This window comes from Brienomyrus brachyistius, chromosome 9, assembly GCF_023856365.1.
Source record: "Brienomyrus brachyistius isolate T26 chromosome 9, BBRACH_0.4, whole genome shotgun sequence".
NCBI classification, from domain to species: domain Eukaryota; kingdom Metazoa; phylum Chordata; class Actinopteri; order Osteoglossiformes; family Mormyridae; genus Brienomyrus; species Brienomyrus brachyistius.
Window position 1 is genome coordinate 22,794,538 of NC_064541.1, and position 17,353 is coordinate 22,811,890.

A 17,353-nucleotide genomic window follows, 5' to 3' on the forward strand; every position below is an offset into this window, starting at 1 on the left:
TATTATTAAGGCTCTGGGGACGAGGGCATCGTCGACCGCGTGTCTTTCTTGTGTATTCCAGTTTATTTCTCGCTGAATTCTTTATGTAGAATCATGACAAAAAGACTGACTAAATCCGTAATCTGTTTTCTTTTCAAAACGTCCATTGTCGGAAGTATTACAGTTTTTAAAATTAGGTTAACTGGGCAAAAAAAGTAAACCATGTCACCTTTCTTTGTTTTACCTGCATGGGGCGTGTAGTGCCGCTTTCACCTGAAGATCGCTATTCAGGTTCTAAATAGCCGCATTTCCGCGCATTCAAACCGCTTTCGCATGAAAAGTGGACCGTCCAAGGTTTCTGAGGGTGTTTTTTAAATGGTTTATATGACAAAAACTCGCAGAGTTATTTAAACGGTTTAGCGAAATCTGTCAGATCCCACGGCGGGATCGACGACTCCAGGTGGTTAAGAATTGACTTTAGTTCATAATGAGTTTCTCTCTTGTTGAAGTGACTTTCCTTTTATGTGACTGAACCCTTCCTCAGGCCATGGTAAGCGGAGACGCTCATCGGCCAGTGTGTGCCATTCCAGCAATGAGGAAGGGGATGCTGGGGATGGGGGAAGGGCGTCGCCCACCGGCCTCCCTGATGGCCAAAGCCCATCGCTCCGGAAACAGCCACGTCGCTGTGTCAAGCAGCGCTCTTACTGCGACCTTCTGGATTACGACTCAGACCTAGATCTGATGGGCAGCACCAACTCGGCATCCCCACGGAGAAGGTCTACAGGCCCCCGCAGTCAGGGTATGAGTGGGGAGGGTGGAAACGGGACTGGGGAGCAGTGGCCGGTCCAGATGACCTAGTGAAGGAGGATGCTGTTGTATTCATTGCCCTGTTCTTCTGTAGATTTTGGGTCCATGGATGGGTTGCCAGGTGATACCTCTGAAGATGGCATGAGGGGTCGTCGCTCAGGGCAGCACAGAGGCCCATTAGGGCGCCGCAAAGTCGAAAAGGTAACTGCCGCCGAAGCCTTGTGAAGTGCCGGCAGGTTCATGTCAAAAGGATGCTCTTCTATTTAGTTGTTACTCCCTTTTTACACATTTATTGTGTGTATGCGTGCAGAGATGCTTTTATTTTCCTCTCCTGACACAATAGCTCAATCTTTTATTAGAAATGTATATTGCATGCAACTGCGCATTTACCCTTGAGGTGCGCAAATGCGCAGTTGCTTCCTTACTCCTGGCTGCATGGATTAACACTGACGGTGACTCTGAGGTGGATGACGTGCCTGCGGGAAGTGCTGTGGTGTCTGCACTTTTCCCTCCTCTTTCATCCACATCTCTCCATGTACACTTGGTGGTGGGAATTCCTCTCTCCTATCTTTTTCATAGCGCGTAGCTGCTTGCTGCAGTTGAGGTATTCTGCTCTTGCTTTTTGGCTCTGGCTATAGCGGTCCTACCCCTCACAGGCACAGCAGGAGGCCGAATGCTGGGAGCCAACGGGCGACCCTGAGGATGACGACCAGGCCGAAAGGAATAACCTGCAGGCGCGGGAGTTGCTCCTGCAAATAGTGCAGTCACCATTATGCTCCGAACAGGAGGACGCAGGGTCTGAGCAGGAGGACCTGCTATTAGAGCCCTTGTTTCTGCTGACTGAGTCAGCTGACCTGAATATAGATCCGAATTGTCTGCCAGCTCCACTTGGCGAGTACCATGTGCAGGCCGAGGGTTCTGGTGAGCAGCTCAAGGCAGAGGAAGCCATGCTTGACAATGCCTGCTTTGATCTGGCGTGTCTTGCTCGTTCTCAGAGTCCCCTGGAGCAGACGCCTCCCAGTGTCCTGGCTGCGCTGGCTAATGGCTTTGCCCAGAGGGAAAAGGAACCTTCCCAGCCGTCTCACAAGATCCGGGTCGACTTCAAGGTAAGCGCTTGTTAGGGGGAGAAAAAAGCACTGGGTCAATTGCAACCAACAGAATATATGGTGCTTTGTTGATGCCCTAGTTTAACATGCAGCTTCACACAAGATTAATACGGCACCTTAATACTAGTAGCGACCAACTTGGTCAAAGAACAGTCTGAAATTATAGATTAAAAAAAGGCCCCAATTGCAAGCAACACCAAAGAACAGCTACTGCCCTCTATTGGACACTGAAAAGAAAATACTGCTCCTGATATGGACTAATTTCCTCCTCATATACTCTGACCAATCATGGCATATTGCCATGTTGAAATTTCAAATCAGGGATGTGACTATTCTGGTAATTTTGTTGAATACCTCTAAGTAGAAAACTACCTGTTTCATGTCACATGTCGTAAGCCTAATTGTTTACATAGTTGGTTTAAAATAAAATGTATCATTCACATGGTTAGATTTTAGACGATAAAAGTAAATAGAAATGAAACAAGAGAATAGATACCAAAGGATCATTATTCCCAGAAAAGGTTGGAACACAGTTGCACAGTTCAGATGCAAAACCCTCTAAATCCGCCTGACCACTTTTCTCTTAAGAGCATTTTTATCAGGCGCCTATGTTCAAGTTCAGTCACTTAATCTTAAAGGCAATGATAAGGATATCAGTTAGTGAAAAATGTTTTTTTTTCTTTTTGAGAAATGTAACTTCAGCCAATTCACTGTTTTTTTATATATTTTTGTTCTTTTGTGTCAAAACCAGCTAAATCCAAAGGTCCTTTTCTCGCAAAAACCTCTAAATCCACCTCGTCCACAAAGACATAGGAAAGAGTTGCAAAATGACATGATGCAACTGGAAACACTGAAAATAATGACAGCACATACAAGCAATTGTGGGGGGGGTAGGCTCATTCATACTCATACCCATTTTTGGATGGGTGAGGCCGTTTTCTTCCCCATTTACTGTCTTTAGGACAGGCTCATCCATGCTGTCATACTCCATGTTCCATTTTAAAGTCACAAAGACACGGTTTAGAAAAAGCCAACAACTCTGGATGATACTGGAAGTCACATGATTCGATTGTGCGTTCTGATTGGCTCTCGGAACATAGAGGATTTTGTCGCGAAAGGGTAGTGGTGTTTTAAACGATTTTGCCAAGAAATCTACTTCAGACGAGGTTTCTGAAGCAAAATTATTTGATTTACATATATTATGTGTGGAAAGCATTGACGGAGGTGGCTATATATATGTATATCATGATCGTGATCATGAGCTTATCCTACCCAATTTCTCTGTAGTCACTTCTGTCCAGTATGAATGAAGGCAGGGTGTGTGTGTGTGTGTGTGTGTGTGTGTGTGTGTGTGTGTGTGTGTGTGTGTGTGTGTGTGTGTGTGTGTGTGTGTACACACACACACACACACCTGGATGAGGTCCTTAAACCGTTATCAATTTTGCCGTTGCATAATTTGTCCACCAGAGGGCACACCACAACTCTCTTGTCAGCAACACACTTGTTTGGAACGTGACTGTTCTGAAACTTTAATATTTTGTTGTACTTCTGTTTGAAGTATAATGACAGTAAAACAAGTTTATTCTTAAACTGAATTTTATCATGTTTACTTAGAGAGTACTTTTAAATAACTACACAAAATGTTAAGGAAAATCTTAATTTTTCATTTTCCAGAAATAAATATCAGCCAGTTTATCATGGCTGACTGCTGCTCATGGAAAAGCTGAATGGCGTCTAAAATGAATCAGATTTTCTAAAGATTTTTTCATTGAATTTTGTTAGAAAACATCTCCACTCAGAATGATGGCTTGTAAATGGTGGATGGATATATATATATGTGTGTGTGTGTGTGTGTGTGTGTGTGTGTGTGTGTATGCATGTAATGATGCATGGATGCGTGTATGCATGTATGCATGTACCGCAAATCGGTAAAACATCTATGTAATCCAGCTGATATGGAAAATGAATCGCTACTTTAGGAGTACTTCACGGTACTTTTACTTAACAGAAAAACTGGTGCAATATTACATATGATTTCACAATGTCAGTTCATTGTCAGATTTCACAATCTGCTCACATTTGTTTTTGGTTTTGACCGAATGCGAGATGGCAAGCGAATTTGAAATTGAGGACGAACCCCCGATCTTAAATTGGCGGTGTGGCAGCATTTTAGCTTTTGGTGATTACAAACGAAAACGGTGAGAAAAACGCAAATGAGATAAAAACTGCGTGCAAACATTGTAAAAGACTAATAACATACACAAATAGCACAACAAACATGGTTCAGCATGTCCACCACAGTGAGCTCAATTCACCACCGCCTGAGCGAATATTATTAAAAGGGCAAACCAGGCTAAAAAGCTGCACATGCAAGCCTTGGTTTATTTATTAACGCTTTATATTAAGTGCATCTTCATAATGTGCATTAATTATGCATTCATAGAACATTCATAAGCAGCATGGGGGCAAAAAGTATTGTGGCGAGTGGTCCAGTCATTTTAATAAAGAAGGCGACAGCTCTTTTAAAATGGAATACTCCCACATTAGACCACAGGAATACTCTAACAGTCACTATCGGTTTAATACTAGCAGCGAAACAGAAAAGCAAACCAGCAGTTTACATGATACTCATGGCTACAGGCTAACCAAACGCACGTAAACTACAGTTACGACGTTTACAGTATTAGCATAAATACACGGACACACATATTAATTTACCCCATTTAAAGACGACCATGGCGCGGTAAAAGCTTGTCGGCCTCTGATCAACCATACAGTGTTGCATTATGTCGGCCAGTTGTTGACCGTCTGTGGGATTGCCATTGCAACATTTATCCAGGAGGCAGACAGTTTGTCATCTGCTTTTGTATAATGACATCTAAATAGATATTTTTTTTGGAGTCTTATATTCACGCCAGTACATATAAGAAAATTGCAGGCATGTTGTAATACCTCGGTTCAGGTGGGAATATCGAACCATCAGGAGTGTACCAAACAGCTCAAAAAAATATCAAATTCTATTGCAGCCTTAATAGCCATCTCATTAAATCCAGTGTTGAATGTATTTTTGTTTGTTTATTTAGAGTGTAAATGTTTGTGGAATGCCATTTTCTACTATTTTTTTCCCATGTTGGTATTTCACTATTGCCCACACATTACCTACCATATGTAGTTCTGCCTTACAGTAAATTTTATTTATTCAGTATTTACTTATACTTGGCAATATGTTATTAAATGTCTTGCTGAAAGGAAGTGGAGGTGCAGTTACCTATGCTCACTGTCTGTGGTCCAAGACCCAGTTGCACGAGTATGTGTTTAGTCCAAGATTGTGCAGTTTGATGGCCAGCTTGATGGGGGGGGGGGTGTTAAAGGCGGAGCTGTAGTCAGTAAGCAGCATCCGCATGTAGCTGTTCCGCTGCTCCAGGTGTGATAGGGCAGTGTGGAGGGCCAATGTAATGGCATCTTCAGCTGACCTGTTTGACCTGTAGAAAAACTGGTGTTGGTCCAGGGAGGGAGGTATGTTTTTCTTGATGTGTGCTAAGATTAGCCACTCAAAGCACTTCATAGCAATGGGGGTCAGGGCCACTGGACGGCAGTTATTTAGGGTCCTGACCACTGCCTGTTTAGGGACGGGGATGATGGTGACAGACTCGAGGCAGGTGGGGATGGTGACCTGTTTCAGGGAGATGTTGATCAGGCTGGTGGCTTGTGCTTGTATGCATCTGCCTGTCAGGCACAGAACTGTTTAGATGAATAAAGGATTTTTATGCCCCCCCCCACCTAGACATTTGTTTGCTCTGACACACTCAACTGATTATGAAAATTTGCCCTTTCACAGACCTTCTGGTCCTTGTTATGTGTGCTAAACGTTATCCTTCACCAGCGTCTGATTTCTATTCCTCCTGTTTTGCCTGGCTGCAGGAGGACTGCAGCCTTCAGAATGTGTGGAAGCTGGGAGGACTCAGCATCCTAACCTCAGTCCCAGTCGTCCCTCCACATGTCTGTCTGCTCTGTGCCAGCAAAGGCCAGCATGAGGTAACATTCAAGTTTCTGAATTGAGACCAGATTGCAGTTACATCTGGAGTATGTAACTCCAGACTGTGGGCCGGCATGAGTTCATGAGCAAAAAATGTAATGTAATTTAAAAAACCAGAGAACAGTCATCCTTTTATAATGCAGATCTTTCAAAATCCCTGATGGCCCTTTGGCCAGGCAGCCTTCGAGTTTTGGTAGCTCGCGAATAATTTATTACAACAAAATACTTTGGTACTTTGGGGTGGGACTTGAGCAGCTTTCTTTGTCGATTTGTTATGCAAGTAGCCTGCCACTGAAAGACAATACAACCACCGTCTATAAACTAGATGATCTTGAAAAAGAATAACCATTAAAATTGCAAAGCCAATTTTTTCCCCCATGACAGTAAAAACATTTTAACGAAACTTAAACACCCTGTACTATAATATCCATAGAGAACTGAAGGTAAGAAAAAGCCAGATCTTTGATCTAGTTGACTGAATGAAGTGAGAACTACCCCCCTTAACAGGGGCTGGCAGTAATGCATTAATTGTTTGCCAAACATCATATGAAAGGGAGAAGAGAGGAGAAGTCAACTCATTACACATATGCACAGGCGTACTTGTCTCTGTGGACAAATCATTATAATAAAACACCTGTTTGTTCCCTGATAATTTTTCCCCACTCAAATAGTGGGCAAATAAAGGAGTGAATTTGATTTCAGGTAGTCCATTGGGCAGGGTGGTTTTGCATTTTGGTAGCCTGATGGGAGAACTTAATAGCACTGGGTGTCGGGCTACCGATTTTGCAAGCCCTGTAATGGATCATTCTTTGTGATTTTGGAAATAGACACTTTCTTGTTAACACAACAATTAGGGAAAAAATTCAATTAATTCTTTTCGAACTTTGCAGACACATTGTATGTGTGAAGAACTGAAACTGATTAAATTTTCAGAGTAGTCGCACCAAAAGTAATGCCCATAGTGAAGAGAGGGCAGTTTTTACACTTGTATTATCAGGCTAACAGAATTATTTGAAGGATCAATTTTTTAAACAGGGTGTGAGAGGAGTAGGATTTAGATGGGGTTGTGGTAAGGTGGATGATGTTCTCCCAGCATCTACTTTATAAAGTGGCGTTCTTTGTGTAAACAGTGTTAACACGGTGATGTTATTCAGGGGAATAAGGCTAAAATGTGTATCCTTCAGATGGTGTACTGTCAGGTTTGCTGTGAACCTTTCCATGCCTTCTGCTTGGAGCCCTGGGAGCGCCCCCTAGAGGAAAACAAGGAGAACTGGTGCTGTCGCCGCTGCAGATTCTGCCATGTTTGTGGCCGCAAGGGAAAGCATTCTAAGGTACAGAGGGCTTGGATGCACCAAACTCGATGCATAAGGTGTGATCAGCTGGTGTGTATATGGGCCTTAACTTCAGTCATATTTGTTTTTAAGCCACTCTTGGAGTGCGAGCGGTGTCAGAATTGTTATCATCCACCCTGCTTGGGACCCAACTACCCGAAGCCTAACAAGAAATCTTGCAAAAAATCATGGGTGAGCAGATACCTGTTTATTCAGAGTTTTATTTTGGGTATGCGTCTGCAGTTCTGTATCTGCATGTTTCTTTTGTCCGTTCCTTTCAATTGCAGGTGTGCATGACATGTATCAGATGTAAAAGCTGTGGTGTGACTCCAGGAAAAAGTTGGGACACAGAATGGAACCATGATAAGGGCCTTTGTCCTGATTGCACCAAACTGTATGACCAAGGTGAGCACACACGGCTTGCAAGACATTTGAGAAGTGGGCTTCATATCTTTCAGTTTTAGCCTAGCCACATCATTTATATTTAATCCATTTTGTGTTATGTTCATTTAAATCAATGCCATTGTATGTTCATATCAACATTGCAAGTCATTTGTGCTTTGTGCTAAGAGTACTCTTACAGTGTTATGTGTTATTACAGGAATAAATGAAGAATAACTTGAATTTCAAGTTTGTTTTTTAAATGTAGGTATAATACATATGTGTTTAAAACATTAGCAGAAAGTTCTTCAGATGTTTGAGATCTTCGTGCTTGTTTTCTGTTCTTAGATTTGCATTTTACTGGCAGTTCACCACATAAGTTAACGTTCTTTCTGCTGCAGTGACTCATTTCATCATGTTTGCAGTCGGATGAAGCAGGGGTTATTTTTATTGCTCATTTTCCGTTTCCTTTTTTGCATGCTAACTCTGTTCCTCCACCATATAAATATGCTCTGGCCAGACTTGTTCCCTAGTATGCTACACAAATGTTAGCTTCAGTCGATTAAACTTAAGACGATCAGTTCGTACATATTCAGCAACCCCTGTCAAGTTCTGAGCCCCCTTGAATTGGCCCGTTTATCCATACCCCTGCATAAGATTTCCATAAATGTTTGAAAATGATTTTGGAATACTAGGGCTCTTTTGCTTATCTGAGAAGCATTACCAGAGAGTGGGCTTCGTAGAATGAGGAGGAAATGCACAAATATCTCATATGTCTGGAATGTATACTTTAGCGTTTTTGGTTCTCCCTCTGTTTTTTTTTTTTAATCCCTGCGGTTAATAATAGGCCCTTAACCTCAGTTGCACCCAGTTGCTCAGTTGCTTTCTCAGTTCTCTGCAGAATGATTTGTTTTCCTCCAGGCAACTACTGTCCCATCTGTAATAAGTGCTATGAGGATAATGACTATGACAGTCAGATGATGCAGTGTGCATCCTGTAACCACTGGGTCCACGCAAAATGTGAGGAACTGTCTGGTAAGTGACACAGCCGCTTTTGGAGTCGCACACATTCCTTTCATCATGGTAACTCTTTCAAAAGAGCCAGAAAAGAAGAATTATGGAAAACTTACGAAAAGTCCCTGTAGCGCCCAATGATGCGCCCTTTACATGTCTAACTCTTGCCTGAGATGTCTTCAGTTATTAAATTGGCTAAAATTTCACCGGGTCTGCAGCCATTCTGCCTTTGCTTCGTGGCAGAGCTGTCTTCTAGGATAATTGGTGTCTCCTTAGTAATTTCCAGCCTGGAGCGCTTTTCCACTGCACCAGGTACTGTACTTCTGGAACTTCAAGAAGGTTCCGAAAGTACGGGATGTCAAGGTGTTGGTTTTTCACTGGCGTAAAAAACGGGTCCTGCTGCTGAATGATATGACAGCATGAGGCGGGGTAATTTAACCTGTGTACCGCAAATGAAGTACGAATCGGCATATAAAAGTTAAAATGCATGAGAACTTTATGAATGGATGTGATACACTATATTCGACTTGTTTGTTGAAACAAAATCTTGGTCTGAATTTGTACTTTTCAAACCTGAACTTTCCACCTCTGCTAATGACTATAACTCGCACAAGTCCTGTCCGTTTCCTGTGTTTCCTTTTCTACCCCATCATGGAGACCTGCTGTATTTGGCGGTCCTGGCTTGATGCTTTGTTTTGGTGCATTTTAAAATGTGTATCCCTGACATGCAGTACGGGGATTTTTCAGGGCAGAATATTACATTCCTGTGTTGCGGTTACATCTGAGAACTATAAATTCATGTCTCATCCTTCCTGTCCTAACCTCTGAGTAGCTGTACACTGCACTTGCTAGCATTTTCCAGTCTTCTACATCCTTCACCTTGTTCTTAATGCTTAGTATTGCAAATGTGTTTCTCTTTTAGATGACTTGTATGAGATCCTGTCTAGCCTCCCAGAGAGTGTGGTTTACTCATGCCAGCCCTGTAGCCACAGCCAGCCCAGTAACTGGAGGGAGCTGCTGCACATGGAGCTGAAGGCTGGTGTGGAGAAAGTGCTGGCCTGCCTACTCACCTCCTCGCTAACCCAACATTTGGTCAGCTGCAGTGAGGTATGCTATCTGCTTTCATACTACTGCAGGCATTGACAGTTCGTTTATTGTTGCAATCGTTTATTTGTAAAGCTGTGAGATTCTGTATCCTTTTGCAGAGATGCGTGTTTTTAGCATTTTAATTTTAGTAGGCCTCTACTCATCAGTAGGGAAATTACCTGACTAATGACTTGAGGGTCAGCCAATTCAATGCGACCTGGGTGACTTTAATGACTTAGTCACTTGAAGTGACTTTAATTAGCTGCACTTTAAAGCGATGTTCTCCAACTCTAGCTGAAGATGTACCTTTCCTTTTGCAGTAATGTTGCATGCTGTACCACAATGAACTACACAATACGCTAGATGTCTTTAATTTTAGAGTTATTAGCCCACTTATTTATTCCAGTGCACACTGGATAGAAAATATATATATAATAATAATTTATTCTATGTATTTTCTATGTGTTTTTGTAATTACTGGTGCACTGGATGGGTAATCTGAGGCTTTTTATTCTTAGAGGTTATTTTATTTCAATTCATTTCTGTTTATGTACGTCTTTTGTATGGTAGATAGCATAAGTATTTCATTGTATTTTTTTTTAACTCCTAACATTAAACTTGAATGTATCTGGAAAGGTATTCCATTGAGATTTACTATGCACCAGGTAAATACAGGCTGTGATTTTTTTTTTTCTCTTATTAAATCTCCTTGTCCTGCAGTGCACAGTGTTGACTGACTCAGAGTGTTGGAGAGAGGAACAGCCAGCTTGTGATCTTCGTGCCATTGGCAGAAAGTTTGACAAAGGGCTCTATACTACATTGGTATTTTTCGTCTCTGTTCTTGATAAAACCATTTCACGTAGAAATCTTAGTTTTAAAAATGTATGATTACAGCCAGATCTTCAAGTGCCCCTTTCTTTCCTCATGTTAGAAATTATTCCATGAGGATGTGGCCCTCGTGATCCAGAAAAAGCTGGCAGAAGAGGCAGAAGCGCTTCCAGAAGAGCAGAGGCCTAGTGCTCTAGCCCGTTCCTACTATTTGAAGGTAAGCAGTTAACATCCTGGAGTTTTCTTGCACAGACAAAATCAAAAGATTTCCATGGTCATGGTTTTTCAAAGCTTGGGGATCTTGCAGGGTCACTGCTTGTTGCTGAACAGAGCTCACCTGTTAGTGACATGGACATTGTCAACTACTATGTGGTTGAGCCATGACAAAGGACCTATGATAATATTAAACATGGTTTTATATTAAGCATGTTTTAATTGGAATGTCAAAACGAGAAAGAGACTGCCTTCAGAAAGCTATCCTGACCACCTGACACCAAACGGTCGAGGTAGTGGCAGCACACCACAACTCATTCACTGTTTGATTCCAATGCTGTAAATTTGTCTGCGGCAGTGAAATCTGAGTAGTTTGTAAATTTAATATATAATAAATAAAGCTGGGGAATGTATACATGTTAACAGGTTGACACTGCATATAATTCCAGAAAGCTTATGCCTTATGTTTAGTACACTTTCGGTGGTTGTCCAGCTTCTGTTTTTAGAGCCATTTATCCATTATATTATCAGTATCTGTCTTGGCAATTGAAAAAAAAAACTGTAAAATTCACACTGCTTTTCCAAACTGATTAGTGTGAGGAGCAGTGACTGACATTCCAGACTGATGGGCCATTGACAGTATGCAAAGGTGTGGTGGCTCCAAGGTCACTTCGAAGTTGTAACACTTTAGTAATCACACCTCATACAATTTTTTTGAATGTCTCATTCACCTTTGTGTAGTCAGCCCCTATGTCTATAAGCTTCAGAGCTCAAAAGTCGTGGCTAGAAATGTTTATAATGTGATTTTTTTGTGTATATGTTTATGTTTATGTAAAAGTATATGTTTAAATTAGATTTTAACAAAAAAATATAATCACATTCTAAATCAGGGGTCTCCAACTCCGGTTCTGGAGATCTTCTATCCAGTAGGTTTTCTATCCTACCCAGCTTCTCATGAGCCACACCTGTTCCTGGTATTTACCTGAGAACAGGTGTGGCTCATCAGAAGCCAGGTATGATAGAAAACCTACTGGATAGTAGCTCTCCGGGACCAGAGTTGGAGACGCCTGTTCTAAATGATCTCAGATTATTGGTGCTGAATAAAAGCATTTTTGGCAATTTGGGGTAACTGTTTTTTAGGTAGGTGAAATATTTTAGTTTTTCCAAATTGTTGAAATATTAAAAATTAATTGCCAAAAAATCATTTATTGAATCAGTCACGTGTTTGGCGAAACATTAAACCTTGCTCACCTAGTTAGACACAACTTGCAGATCTCAGTCATCCTTTTTGCAAAACTCGAAACAAATTCTCATTCATCAAAACGCATTTTGCGCTTTGATAAACTTTGATGCAAAATAGAAAACACAGGCCGCAGAAGTTACGTGCAGCCAGCACACAGTAGTCATTTAAACACGATGACTCAAAACTGTTCACACGCATTTCTAAACATTTGAAGACGTCAGAGTGACTAGAACATAGAATGTGTGCCATTGGTGAATAGGAGCTGAATTTCGACGTCAATGTAGAAATGGGCCACACAGAGGATTCTTTCGGCATCTGCATCCCAGCGACATGGTGATGAGGCAGAATGAATATTCTTCCGTGACTCTGGCTTGTTAGTTGCACAACATTTTACTGTAATATGCCTCATTTGTTTACTTTTTGGCTTTGTCCTTTATAGTAACTTTTCTGGAGTACGGCAAACGTTACATATTAGTTATCAGTCATAACTGTACAGTATACAAATATTTCTGTACAGTATACAAATATTTCTGGTAGATGATAAGGGGCTAAGCTTTGTGCTAAACCTTGTCACACTAAAGATAGGAACCAACTTGCAGGCAGGTAGGGGAGGGGGGCTCACCCTAGACTGTGGTGTGACAGAAAAAGCAGAAGGTTTGTGTTGCAGGGTTGTTGTGACATTATGCTTACTCTTGACCTACTGGGCCTAACAAGGGAAGGGGTTGCTGACGCCCCAGACGGGCTATATAAGCCAGACACAGACAATAGAGTTTGAGCTTCCTCGGGTATGTACTGTTTGTGCATCTGAGCGTGGCTCCCGGATCGCGATCTGTGCAAGGAATAAAGGGCTGACTTACAACCATCCTTGGCCGAGAGACCGAGAGACTGACTCCAACAACAACCATACTTTTTTTTTTTTCTTTTTCACTCTAGTCTTGCAATTTCTAATTTACATGCCAACAAAAGTGTTGACTGGTAGTGTTTTAAATTTTTTGCTGTAGTGTGTAATGACTGTTCAGTGGTGTTTAACTGACTGGCTTGATGCATGATCTGAAAGCAGTGTTTGCTTTTGAGCAAAGATAATATAGTTCTGAGAAGACTGATTTGCAAGACGAGTGTAAGGTTTTGTGAGTTTGATTAAAGGAGAGGAGATTTTAGTAGGACATAAAATACAAACTCTAATTTCATCAATAAACTGACTAAAAACACATATTGCTAGTTTTAGGCTAGTTTGCTTCACAACAAACAATTTCTTAAATTTCACAGTCCATTCATTGCAGTTTAGGCAGTTTATTAATGAAAATTGAGATAAGTAAATTATACTTGCTTAGATTTTCATTTTTTGCAGTGGAGTTACAATACCTGATGTCAGGTATCTTACCTGATTTCAGGTAAGTCACTTCAGCTTTCATAGTTACTGCTCTCCCTGGTGGATGGATAAATAATTTCAAGTACTTTTACGTGCAGAGAGTTAAGGGGCGGATCATGCCGGCGCCCTTGTTCATTGCATTATTATGGGGGGATCTCATTATAGTCTAGGTCCTACCCAGAACCCAGCAGGGACCAGTCATGGAAACGGGAAAATTCACGTGGCTACATCTGTACAGAAAAAAAGACAGAGCTGATGAAATTATTTTTGTACCTGAATGTGATTGAATACCTTTTTGCCTGTGTCTCCATATAGTACCAGTGCCGGAGGTGAAACGTGCCAGTGCTTATTAGCAGGTTTTTTATTATTCTGTGAAAAATGAAAGTTGTATCTGCTGGCCAGATTTATGTATGCATTTTAAACGTCACGAATCATACAAGTAAAATATGAATGAAAGGATGTGTCCTGTTATGATCGCGATCAATCCACCCCAATAACTAACCAGTATGGAAAGTGGCGCAGGTCATTATCAGACGTGAGAGCATATCGAGGTGCAGATGCCTTCAGTGACCGCTATCTGCTTGTTGCCACCATCAAGCTCGAGCTGAAGAAGTTGACACCACAAGGCCCCCGGCACAAGATGCTAGATATTGTAAAGCTCCATTACCCAAAGAAAAACAGAATTCGTGCTGGAACTGGGGATCTGCTTTAACACACTAGAATGCTACCTCTGCAACGGAAGTGCCCTCTGTAAACCACAAATGGAACATCATCAGAAACATATACTCTGAAACAGCACGAAAGGCTTAGGCTATAAACAGAGAGGAGCCACTAAAGCCAAAGCACCCACATTAGGGATAAGGACGGCAACATTTGCTCATCAGAGCATGAGCAAGCAGCCATATGGGTCCAACACTTTGAGGAGTCACTCCGTGCCAGAACAACCTGCCAACATCACAACAGATTACACCCTGGATATCTACATCAACCCCCCTGACCTTTCCAAGGTCAAAATTGCCATGCTGTCCCTAAAGAGTGGCAAGGCACGTGGCCTGAATGCATTCCATGCAGAGACGCTGAAGACCGACATTTTAACATCAACTAAAGTCCTTACTGATCTCTTCCAAAACATCTGGAACAGTGATACCATCCCCGAAGACTGGTCTATGGACCTCATAGTCAAAATCCCAAAGAAAGGTGATACCAAAAAATTGCGACAACTGGTGAGGAATCGGCCTTCTGTCCATCCCAAGCAAAGTGTTCTGCAGTGTCCTCCTCCTGTGCCTGGCAGCTCTTTCCGTGGAGGACATTGAAGACATGTACCTATTCGGAACCATGATTACAGGTATTATGCTGAATGGATTAGGCATTGCCCTGGTTTATCAAAGATTGAAGAAAACGGTGACAGCCGCTCAAAGCCCCACTAGGCTGGCCGGAATGATTGATGGAGTGGGCAGAGCTGTTAGCACTCAGACTCTGACAATTGATCGCAAACTGGATAACATCATGGAGAAGCTCACGGCTTTGCAAAAATTATTGGATGGCGGAGACCAGCGTGGACATTAGGGGAGCTGGAAATTACAGTGTCTCGCCCGGAAACCCAAACACCCCTTTCCTGTCAGGTTTTGGCTCCCCCTAATCAGCACTGGCTTCGGCCAAGGCCGCTGCTGAACTAACAACTCTCCCAGAAGAACAAGGCAGTGAGACTCTCTTGCATTCCTCTCCCCCAATCCCAAGGACTCACCGCACCCTCCCCCCATCCCACGCCTTCGCCGCTTCATTCCCCCAGCGTGGACAGCCGGGTCTGTGACCAGCGCCCCCCATGGCTGCAGGACCGGATGGCTGTTTGTCTATGCTGGACTACCTCCACCTCCCCATTTCCCTCACCTGTTGCAAGTCGTGTCATTTTATGTTGTAAGGTGTAGTGACCATGTGCTTATGTTGCTGAGGTGTTTTTTTTCGGTTCCTACAATGTCCTCCCCACTGGAGTACAGTCTGGGGGCTGTTTTTTTATTCTCCTCCTCTCTCCTCATGTCATTCTGTTTCTTTTTCTTCTCTCTGTTTGCCCCTGTCTCCCAACCTGTCTACCCCCTACTGTGATGTTTGTGTATATGTATGGTCGGGTTGATGGTCAGTTTTTTCGCTGGTACTTGTGACTAGTGACATGGTGTATTGCAACAGCAATAAAGGGTTCTCATCATCTCAACTATTTAACAATTACAATCATAAAAATCTTCTATGAAAAATTTGAGTGCAGTGTCCTTATGGGCAACACTCTCACTGAATGGTTCCCTGTACAGTCCAGAGTGAGACATGGGTACATCATCTCTCCCATCCTCTTCCTACTTGCAAAAGACTGGATCACAACCAACACAACAGCAGACAAACCCAAAGGCTGCTAATGGACCCTGTCCTCTCAGTTGGAAGACCTTGACTTTGCACACACCCTTGCTCTCCTTTCAACAAACCACTCCATTGCATGCATATTGTACTGTTTTATCAATATAGTATTGTACTGAAAAATATTGCAGTTATTTCTGGGATCATATATTGTCAAACAAAAGTAGTTATAATGGAGGACTATTTAACATCCCTGCTTATAAAACAATGCCTGGTTTTGTCTTATTGCCGTCTGTGCATTTTTAGCGTTTTTGTCACAGTTGAAATTGAGCTTGCATTTGCTTACAAATAGTGAATGTTGAAGTTAAGCTATTAAATATAAAATAAGGGTAATTTTCCCTAAATAGCTAGCCAAGAATGAAGTTCTGTAATTTGTGTGTAGTTCAAACCAAGTATGAATAACTTCAAACTTACTTAAAAGTAATTGATATGCTATGGTAGTGAGTTTGTGAGAGTGACTCATTTTACCCTCCTTTGTGTTTGATCCCTAAATTAATGTAGGGATCAATCTGTAAATATTTCTGATTATAAGTATTAATGTTAGGTACATTTAAGTGCTATTAATTACAGAAAACTTGGTGATTTAGTTTTTTTTTTTTTTGATCGATTCAGAGTCCTAATAATAAAGTTTTTATTGTTTATTATGTCCATTGTTTTACACCATTTAAAATGTATCCACAGTAATTTACATTATAACCTGTTTTCTGTACTTGCAGCTGCTGGAAGAAGTTTTCAGCTGGTTTAATGGCCAAGATTCCAAAGTATGGAATCCATGTTCCAAAGAATTTCCGGCGTAAGTATCAGCGTTTGGATCTCGAAGTTCTCCATTTCTATCTTCTATTTCCGTTCCCCTCCATTTATCTGATCTGCATGACTAAGAACTAGGGCTAGGCGATAAACTGTTAATTTCCATCCATCCATCCGTCCATTTTCCAAACCGCTTATCCTACTGGGTCGCGGGGTTATCCGGAGCCTTTCCCGCAAGCAATGGGCATGAGGCAGGGAACAGCCCAGGATGGGGGGCCAGCCCATCGCAGGGCACACTCACACACCAGTCACTCACACACCAGTCACACCATTGTGGTGAGCCTTAAGACACGGTATCCACATACATTTACTCTTGTTTATGGCTTCCGTCGGGTGTGTATGCTGTCTCCTAGTTTTGTGGAAAATAACTAGTTTCTTGCTGCTTCTCCACCTGCTAGTGGAATGCTGTCCAACGCGGTGCTGCCTCCATCCACTGAGCATGTGTATGCCCAGTGGCGAGAGAGGGAGGAGCAAAAGGCTATGGTGCTGTCTTGCACCCAGAATGTGGATGATGGGGATCTTGAGGACAACACTGAAGAGAGGACTCACTTCTCCACTCCAGTGACAAGCAAACCAGTCACCAGCTATTTCCGAAATATGCGCAACCACAGATTAAAACTCAAAGGTAACTCTTTTTTCTATGTAACCCTGAATTACTCAGCTGTCTGGGTATCTTTACTGTCATACCTCATGCTTGCGTAAGAAATTCTACCAAATGAATAGGTTCTTTCTGCTCATGGGAGGATTTTCCTG

The 17,353-nt window shown here is 42.1% G+C and overlaps 1 protein-coding gene across 2 annotated transcripts in view; it reads left to right on the top strand.

Moving 5' to 3' along the window:
• kmt2bb (lysine (K)-specific methyltransferase 2Bb) overlaps positions 1–17,353 on the top strand; it is a 42,409-nt gene that overhangs the window by 11,919 nt on the left and 13,137 nt on the right. For both annotated transcript variants that reach the window (XM_049025135.1, XM_049025136.1), the window contains exons 9-21: positions 524–778; positions 881–987; positions 1,782–1,892; positions 5,814–5,927; positions 7,113–7,259; positions 7,353–7,451; positions 7,547–7,664; positions 8,562–8,675; positions 9,577–9,761; positions 10,461–10,562; positions 10,672–10,785; positions 16,510–16,586; positions 16,999–17,225. In XM_049025135.1, the coding sequence (XP_048881092.1) occupies positions 524–778; positions 881–987; positions 1,782–1,892; positions 5,814–5,927; positions 7,113–7,259; positions 7,353–7,451; positions 7,547–7,664; positions 8,562–8,675; positions 9,577–9,761; positions 10,461–10,562; positions 10,672–10,785; positions 16,510–16,586; positions 16,999–17,225 (1,770 nt within the window). The remainder of the gene's footprint in view (positions 1–523; positions 779–880; positions 988–1,781; positions 1,893–5,813; positions 5,928–7,112; positions 7,260–7,352; positions 7,452–7,546; positions 7,665–8,561; positions 8,676–9,576; positions 9,762–10,460; positions 10,563–10,671; positions 10,786–16,509; positions 16,587–16,998; positions 17,226–17,353) is intronic.